General features: G+C 40.6%; 1 protein-coding gene across 1 annotated transcript in view; it reads left to right on the top strand.

Annotated features, from left to right (window-relative positions):
• Nucleotides 1–768: 768 nt before the first annotated feature.
• TMEM241 (transmembrane protein 241) overlaps nt 769–9,749 on the top strand; it is a 55,397-nt gene continuing 46,416 nt past the window's right edge. Inside the window, exons 1-3 of the mRNA XM_062501179.1 lie at nt 769–905; nt 4,393–4,439; nt 6,229–6,306. Of these exons, the coding sequence (XP_062357163.1) occupies nt 834–905; nt 4,393–4,439; nt 6,229–6,306 (197 nt within the window). The 5' untranslated portion in view covers nt 769–833. The remainder of the gene's footprint in view (nt 906–4,392; nt 4,440–6,228; nt 6,307–9,749) is intronic.

Genomic DNA, 9,749 nt, shown 5'->3' with positions numbered 1-9,749 from the left:
ATTCAACACCGAAATCAGCTTGATGTCCTCTCTCAGTCCACCACTGAACTGACAGCCTTGTAAATAGGGCATTGTCCAAGTTGCTTGACTACGTTCCAGGGCAGAGCATCCTGCTAAACTTCAACTAGATAGGTTGCTCTGAGCCCCATCCAGCCTGTCCTTGAACACTTCTAGGGATGGTGTATCCACCACCTGTTCCAGCATCTCACCACCCGCGCCACAAAAAATACCTTCCTTACATCTGGTCTAAATCCGCCCTCTTTTAATAGCTTAAAGCTATTCCCCCTACCACTACATGCCCATATGAAAAGCCCCTTTACAGCTCTCTTGCCGGACCCCTTTAGGTACTAAAAGGCTGCTGTAAAGTCTCTCTAGTTCTCTTCTCCGCGCTGGACATCCCGAACTCTCCCAGCCTGTCTTCACAGGAGAGACGCTCCAGCCCTCTGATGATCTTTGCGACCCTCCTCTGAACTCGCTTCGACAGGTTTTTCCCGTGCCGAGCGCCTCGGAGCTGGACGCAGCACTCCAGGCGGGGTCTCTCAAGGGCAGAGGAGAGGGGACGATGTCCTCCCTTCCCGGCCGGTCGCGGTTCTGCCGCTCCGGCCGCCCTGGATCCGGCGCGGCACGGCACGGCACGGCACGGCACGGAAAGGCATGGCACGGAAAGGCACGGCATGGCACGGAAAGGCACAGCCCAGCCCGGCCCGGCACGGCACGGCACGGCACGGCCGCCGGGCGGCAGCAGCGGGCCCGCAGAGGCGGCGCCGGCGGAGGCGACGTGTCCCTGCCGGGCCGATGGCCGCCGGTCGCCGCGCCGCGGTCCGCGCCCACCCATGTACTTGAAAAGACCCGCGGGAGGCCTCGCCTTCTGCCTCTTCTACCTGGCCTCCAGCTTCACCAACAAGGTGAGCGCGGGCGCGGGGCCGGCCCGGGCTCGGACGGGCCGGGCGGGGCGCAGGGAGGTGCGGGGGCGCTGGCTGCCGGTCCGCAGCTATCGGAGCGGGGGGCGAGGGAAGTGCAGGGATCCAGGAGCAGGAGAAAGAGGAGAGACGGTGGCCTCTGCTTTCCCTGTCGTGCTCGGGGAGAGCCAGAGGACCAGCCGTTCCCGGCCGGGAGTACCCCACTAGTGAAAAGTCCGTGGCTCTCCTTCCCGCTGCCCATCCCCGGTGAGCTCCCGAAACTGCGGATACCGTGCTGGTTTCGTTTTGCTCAGTGTGTGACATCTTTACATTTCCACGACAGATAAATTACATTATTGTCTTTTTTTCGGGAAGCAAGGAGGTTGACATCCTGTCATTCCAATGAATGAAGTGTTATAGACCCACAAGTTATGCTGCACTGCAAGTATCGCTGATGCTGTATATATTTCATTACTGGGTGTCTGGCAGCTGCGCTCAATCCCAAAATAATATATATCTGTTAACTAGAGCAATGATATCAACTATCCAACGGGAAAAAAGTGAAAAATTCGAAGTATTATTTTTGTAATGAAACAAATATTAACTTCCGTGGCAACTTTGTTCCTTTAACAACTTAATTAACCAACGAATTAAGGGCAAGAATTTTGTTTTCCACTCTGTGACAATTTCTTATTAGTGCTGCTGAAGTGCCTAAGCGGAAGCAGGCTTAGACATTTTATTCACATTGTGAATAAAATTGTATCATTTGAGAATAGTTTGAAAGTAGTTTTTTCACTCTGGGAGGAGGAGATAGAGTAACTGCTCTGTACTATCCCACTTGTCAGGGAGCATGTCTGTATTTCTGTTGCAGATTTCCGAAAGAAAAAAATATTGGTGAAACAATCAGGGTATGAATATTCTGAGGGAGGATTAGAGAAAAACAGCATTTCAGAGGTGAAAATGAAGTATTTCCTGGGCACTGGCCAGTGATTTCTGTTCCAAGATACATTTGACATTAAGGATGATCAGAAGTAGACTGAAGTCCAGACATGAAGCAAAGGGAGAGGAGAGATAATACACTTGATTTGATAGACTGCTGGGAGTAGTAATTAGTTAAACAGAAAGAGGCTAAAAGAACTGCCAGGTTGCATCATGGATTTGGAAGGGTATTTATTTGGCTTGACTGTGCTTGAGGGGAAGTCATAGGGACATTAACATAGGGCCCCCCTTTTCAAACCTGAACGTAGGTTTTAGTGTAATAAAGTTAAAAATAATCAGAATATAGACCTTTCAGTTTTTTGCAGGTGATGTGTGAGTGCAAGCAGGGGTACAGATGTGTAGGTAGATCATCCTGACTTAAATAGCACGTGACAGTTCTGACAGGTGCATCTGTAAAAGGATATGTTGTGAATCAGTGTGTCTTGTCTCTGTATACTGATGCCAGCTTCTTAGTGACACCCCACAAACCTGATAACTGGACCTTGCAAGGTGCTCAGCACTGTTTTCTCTCTCCTGAAAGCTTTCAGCTTCTCCTTTTGCCCTTGACAGCTTCTGCTGGCTCCTGGAAGGAAACTTTATTTCATCTGAGAAAGCTTCCATCATTCTTCTCCTTTTCAGAAGTTGTATTTAAATACTTCATTATGGGAAGTTGTTAGACCTGGAAGACATATATTTATACCTCACGTTTGCATATATACATATTTAGTGTGAAGAGACACTGGCATCCATAAGTGCACACCCAGGCAAAGCAGGCTAAAGCAATGACACAGATTTTGCTTTTTACCCCCATGTATTACATCTCTGATGGGCTTTATGGGCTGCTTAATATTTTGCACAAAAGAGGGTGTAAGCAGAATATTAAGTCTGTATGATACATTAATCATAAGGAGAAAATTATGTTAAGATTAATGCTCTTGGTTCTGCCAAAGACTGACTCTTTGGTATGATATGATTTTAATTGACTGTGCTTATGACTTTTTGTTCCTGTTAATCCTTTTCCATGCAGTGTGATTTATGGACTCTGCTCAGAAAGTGAAAATGCAGTTCAGATGAGAGCCTCCTCCATTGTTTGGTCTGTTCACTCCATGCCCCATGTACTTCAGTGTCTGTTACCTTCCACAGTGCCAGAGGCAGCACCCAGCAGTTCTGGCATGGGAAGTGTTGTGAATGGGTGTTTTAGATCACTCAGAGAATCACCAGCAAAGGGAAGGGCAAAAACAGATTTAATATTAAAGTGAAATCAAGATGAAGTTTGTTGGCAAGGTTCACTCTACTACCATCAATGCTACATTATGTATACTACATTACTACATCATTACATCTACAACATCATTATTAGATGGTTAAAAGCAGACAGAGGAAAATCAGACTAATATCAATCAATCTAAAACCAATCAGCCTAAAATTATCTACATGGAAGTAAGAACAGGATAAAAGAAATAAGACACTCACACTGAGTCACAGCATTCATAGTGGAACCACTTGCCAAACTTAATGCCAGATTTGATCAATGGTTTAGTCTAAAAGTTTCAACAGCACTTAAACATAGCAGCTCTTAACCAAAAGCTTAATTTAAATAGTTTAACAAAGGATTAATATAAAATTTAATATAGGCACGACAGTGACTTGCAGGCCTATCTTACCTACAAACCTAATGTACTTAAGAATCAAAGACAGCAATATTCATAATGAATTTGCTACAACATACCCGCATTCACACACACTCAGACCTAAAGGAACATATAGGTGCAAGGTATACCTAGGAAAAATTCCTCTCAAATTCAGTGAAGTACTCACATTGGGTGTCCTTGCATCTACTTAATGGGAAAAGGGTTGAGTCTCGAAGAGTGCATGGTATCAGCCCATGACCCATCATCATCCTTTAGAGATTTCCAAGTGTAGCAAACATGGGAGTTTGCTGGCTTTGAGAGTTGTCCCACTCAGAGGGAAGTTGCTGGTTGCATCCTGCTGTGGTCCAGGAGAGCTCAAAGGGTCTCACTCAGGACTGCTGCTTAGAGGGTCACATGAGAGCTGGATTTAGATGAAGTAATTTTCCTTCCTTATCTCAATGTAGGCTGGTAACTTTCTTTGAAAATTCAATAACAAAAATTATATCACCCCAAGTTTTTCCACTTGGGTTGTCATACAGGCAAGAAAAAGAAGTCTCCAAGGCTTTTAAAAAGCAGGAGCTCGTTGGACAGCATTAAGTTGCTGAGAGCAGACAGTGTTTCTGATAAACTCAAGTGGAACTTAGCCCAGATGCTGTTCATCAAGATTGAGTCCTGTCAAGGATTTCAGAGATCACAGTGCAGCCCAGTGAGGGAAGGGGGAGGAAATACACCACAACAAGTGAAATTGCTAAATGTTTTTTATTTTTTCTACCAAAGTAAAACAGAATGAAAACTTTTTGTGTATGTTGTGTTGCTTGTGATTGTTTGTTGATATTATAAATTGTGGGTGTTTTATGTCCATTAATTTGCTATTTGTTTTCCAGTATGTCCTGTCTGTCCTGCAATTTACCTACCCTACCCTTTTTCAAGGGTAAGTATGGTTTAAGAATTGTTGTTTGAAAAATTACTTTGACATCTTGCTGTTCCATGCTGAAGCTAACTTTACTACCTCTTGTCCTTACTGGCTTTTGCTTTCTAGAGAACATGCTTCATGAGGCCTTAATGAATCATTCATTAGTGTGTCTTGGTTAATTTTTAAACATCATGGAGGTGATGTAATTGAGATAGATAGAGCCCATAATTTCTCATTTTCCCTGAAGTCCTAAGCTTCAGCATAAAAACGTAGAAATTACAGTATAGCCTCTCTTCTTTGGAAGACAGGAAAATGTGGAAAATGTGTAGTTATGGTGCATTCTTTTGCTGTTCTAGACAAAACGAACCTTAAATCCGTATTTAGGCATTCACAAATACTATGTTTCTTCTTTTCATGCTTAACCTTGCTTGTAATTCTGCATCACAAGTCACAATCATATCTTAATGAACATAATGAGAAATTTAATGTTTTAACAAGTGTCCATATATACCATCAATGCTGTTGATGAGACATTTAGTGAAAATCTGGCCTCTTAGAGCCAAGACTTCCCCCATTTTTGAGATTATTAAAATTTTGAGATTATTAGTTAAAACCTGGAAACACTGGATATCTTTACTTCCTTTTCTGCTGCTTAGCATGACTTACATTTTTTGCCTGACTTGCAGTCCCAGGACTGCAATCAACTATAAGAAAAATTGCCTTGGGAATCTCCACTTACTTTGAATATATTCAGCTCAATTAGATATACAGTGAATGCTTTCTTCAGTTTTGGCACACATACAGAGACTGTCTCTTGCACAAGGATTTTATCATATGGGGAGAGGGTTTTGAGTAATTTGTGTAAAATAGTTTTGGTAAATCAACAGAAAAGTGTAATTTAATGGCAAGCAACTGCCTTATGGCATCTGTGTTACCACAGTTATTTCCTTTTTCTATTATTTGGAAATGCATTTCAGCATCTTAATATTTTTCTGCATGTTCTGGCTTTTAAAAGTAACCTTTTCTTGACATTTTTTTAAGTGGCTCAGATGCACTTTCATTTAGACCTATGACAGATGAGCAGAGAGGAAAAGAATGCAATTCTCAATTCATGCTGTTACTGTTCATTGTTCTTGGTTTTGTTCCCTGTATCATCTAAGATTATACTGCATAGTTCTAAGCGTCTGAAACTGTCACAAACTTCTGTCCCTTAAAACCTGAGACAAGAAGAAATTCTTCACTATAAAGTTGATGGGATTTCACCACTGGCTTGGATAGGGCATAGTCAAACCTGCAGCAAATGTCAGGGAAACCTGGCTTTTCATCTCTCATATGCTCTTTATAAAAAAAAAAGGTGAAGTGTTCTGTGACAGTAACATTGAATATTTACCACATCTATGTGGAAAATGAGCCCACTCTTCTCTGACAGTGTCCAACTGCGCTAGTACTGCATAGAGTGAATATTTCTTTATTTGTGTATGCGTGAGCAAGATTTAAAATAATTGCTTAAATGCATTGCAATGAATGTGAAAAATAAACAAGCCCACTTCAATACCTGTTATAGATGTTAATGTCATTTAGCATTTTAATACAATATCTCTGTCTGAACTGTGCTAGATATTCAAGGATTTTTACCCAAGAAACATGGAACACCTCTCTGAAAACCACTAGTGTAAGGAAGAAGAAAACTGTTACCTTACTTTAAAGTGTAAAAGAAATCAGTGTGCATTACTTGCTACTTATTCTAAGTTATCTGCACATATTCCCTAGGCCTCAAATATTATTTCCTACTGTTGTTCTATTTCAGATGGCAAACATTGGTGGGTGGACTTCTGCTTCACATCTCCTGGAAGCTGGGCTGGGTGGAGATAAACTTGTGTTCAAGGTACTGTAGGTTTTTTGGTATCTGCCAAATGCTTATTTTCTGTAGCTGGATTACAAATAGTTAAGTTGGTCATGGATGTTATTAGCTGGCTAAAATAGAGTTTGATGTGTGTAGGGGTGTGGGTGTTCTGCTTCACAGATGTAGAAGAGAACTCACATTTTCATTAAATGGGTGTTCAATGACACACACTTAAACTGAGTATTAATATAAAGTGGATTGAATTTAACCTTGGTAAGACAACCCAAGAGCCCTTAGTGAAAACAGTAAGGATGTCTTATCCAAACATCTGTCCATATCTCTTCCCTGGATTGATTTTGTTGTAAGAAAAACCCTGGTAATGTTAGTTAAGAGCATTGACACAACCTTCTGCAAAACCCTCAGGCTTGTGAAGTCTACAAATGTGATCTGCCTTTTTCTGAGAGCTGTGTTTCATAAATGGGGATCACTCACCTTTTCTTAATTAATGTTAACCACGAAACTGCAAATTAAATCATGCTTTGTAGACAGAGTTCAACTGCTTGAGCTGAGTGTGACATCACAATTCAGAAGGGTCATCATGCTGTACTCTGCTCAGGTGGATCCATTCTGCAGCATGGAATACAGTATCTATTTTATTGTGCAAAATGGTATCATTTAGAAATGTATGCCCACAGCAATCATTGGATCTTCATCTCAGGAAATACTAAAAGCTCTCCTGGGCAACAACCTGAGTAATGGGACTTGACTCTGAAGATGTGAGAGTTTGGACTAAATCACTACCAGACATCCCTTCTAATGAACTTTTTCTCAGTCATTCTGTATTAGCAAGTGACAGTTGATGAACTTCCTGTTTGAGATTCAAGCAGTTGGCTTGAAAAATTGAATCTCCTCACTTGGAATGAAATCCTATGAGCATGTCAGAAAAAACAGCCTGTGTTCTGTTTTTGTATCCATACAAGTGATTACATCACCATGGAAATATAAATGAGGTCGTAAATGAAAACAGACTTCAGTTTCCTATTTTATAGCTGCAATAAACTGAGGATATTGTAAAAGCTGTCAGTGATTGGCAGAGACAGGATTAGGGTGCAAACCTTGCTTTACTGGCAGTTACTGATACATATATATATTATTATCAAATTTACATTGTTTATGCAGAGCAGTCTAGAGGAATGCAGCCATCAGTAATGTCCTTTTATAGTTCAGATTTTCATCACTAATGTTTCCTTCTGCTTCAAATCATGAAATTGAAGAAGTTGATTCTTTTTTCCCCAGCTTTTCATCTTTTCAAAACCTGGGAGGACATTAAAGAAAATAGAGGACAAGAACCGCTCGCTGTTGTTGAAGAGGTTGTTCTTACCTAAGAAAGGCTTGGATGAAAAATTAGTTCATATTTTGACTCGGGAGACTTGAGGCCACTAGATGTCAGCACACTGTAGGGAAAGGGGTTGAAATCCCTGTTGAGAAACCTCTTCATTAGCTTAGTTAATACAGAATACCTGTTCTAGAATAGACTGAATGGAACAAGCAGAATTAATTTACATGCTTTGGCTATAATTCATCCAGGTATTTAAGCATGAGTTTAAACCTGCCTTTCTTTGCAAAGATTAGGCACATGCTTTAATGCTTTGCAGAGGTGGATTTGTAACATTTATCTCCTGTATTAAAAAAACCCAAACAAATCAAAGCCAAAACAAACAAACAAACCAGCCTGAAACCCCTCTAAACCTCCAAAGCACTACTAAGCAAAAAAACTCACCAGCAAACAAACCAAAAACCAAATATATTGCACAAACGTGATTTTAATGCTACCACTGGGATATGAACATATCCATCCCCCCCTTATAAAATATCTGTCTTTGAATCTGTCTGCTGGTTTGAGGGGAGGGTTTTCTCTATGTGTAGGACACTTAGGAATATCATAGCCAGTCTTCAGTCTCATCATGCTTCAAATAATAAACTGCCATCTATTTGTTTGTTTATGTCCACGACGTCTTGATTTTTCTGTCACATGGACTGATCTCATATTCTTTCTAAGCCAGTTCAGGTTATCCCAAAGTGTCTCAGCAGAATTAAATTATTATATAGAGATCATTGCCCTTTTGTCTAAAGTCCAGAATACTAACCACATTATAAAGACCAAATAAAAACATATTATATATAGTAATCTCACTCAGGTTTTGTGGATAGTCTGCTTTTCATCTGCTTCCTCCTAGGCCATACTGTAAGGGACTCTCCATCATTGCTTCTAAATAGCAAATGTTGACCATCTGCAAAGCTTTTATCCAAAACAAGGGCTCTATGAAGCACAGAGCAGCAAGCAGCATCTGCATAATGCTTCCAGTCTGCTGCCCAGCTTCTGCCTACCCCTTGTGGGCACATAAGTCTGATGTGTTCTGATTGGCTTTTCTTGTAATGCTGCATTTCATCCACAGCTAAGCAGCAGCCTAGACCCTTTCTTCAAGTGTTGTTTGGGGGAACCTACCCTTTGCCTATTGGGGGATTTAGATTTAGTCCTACAACAACCACAAATTCATCATTCTTTCCCTATTTTGTATGCACATCACTGTATTGCCAACATGAGAAGCTGCTAACTGGATTACATACAAGACAGATTGTTGATGCTGACACGTTATATCAAACATCCGTGCATTCTTTTTCAGTCCTGAAATTCCCATTTGGCAGCATAAAATTCTACCCTTACATCATGGAAAAAGCATCTGAAGTACTTTTCCATTGCACTTCGCAGAATTGCATTGGAGATGAAGGCATATTTGGGATTCCTACAATTTAGTGGTGGGGAACATGAAAGAGTGATATTTTTATGTTCTAAATTAAAATTTGTTTTTCACCATGTGTTCCTTTTATCTTCCCAGACCCACTTTCTTTTCTTCCCTTCCCCTTTCTTCAATTTGTTGCCTTTCCAATAGTATGGGGGTAATTTTGTTGGTGTCTGATGTGAATTCATTGGTAATGAGGTATGACAATATTGAATCTTGGTCTTGATGACATTCCATTTGAAGTCATTAACCTCAAAAGAAACTGTTTTTATGAAAATTTATGGTGACTAGTCAAGAAAACGCAGAGCAAATATTTATGCCAGTGAAGGGATCTAAAGATTATTTTTGTGACCCTGGGATTTTTATTATCTTGGAAAATTATATATATATATATATATATATATATATATATATATATATATAACAGAGGAAATGTGATATTTATGGTTTTTCCCTTGTTTGTGATTACATGAATCTTTGCACATGTTTTATCTTCATTCATACTGTTCTGATTTCATTGTTTAGTGGTCTGTTTTCTTGTGTTCCATGAAGTGTGGTGGTGGTGTACCAGTATCTGTGATTGCATTTCAGGTCTTACGTGTTAATTGGAAGTGTATTGCAAACTAAGGAACTAGAAGCAGTTTGGTTTTGTTCTGAGAACCAGCACTGCCCACTAATGTTTTC

The sequence above is a fragment of the Cinclus cinclus genome, chromosome 1 (genome assembly GCF_963662255.1).
Source record: "Cinclus cinclus chromosome 1, bCinCin1.1, whole genome shotgun sequence".
Classification (NCBI taxonomy): domain Eukaryota; kingdom Metazoa; phylum Chordata; class Aves; order Passeriformes; family Cinclidae; genus Cinclus; species Cinclus cinclus.
Note: the sequence above shows the minus strand (reverse complement) of the source record. Positions and strands in the feature narration are given on the sequence as shown.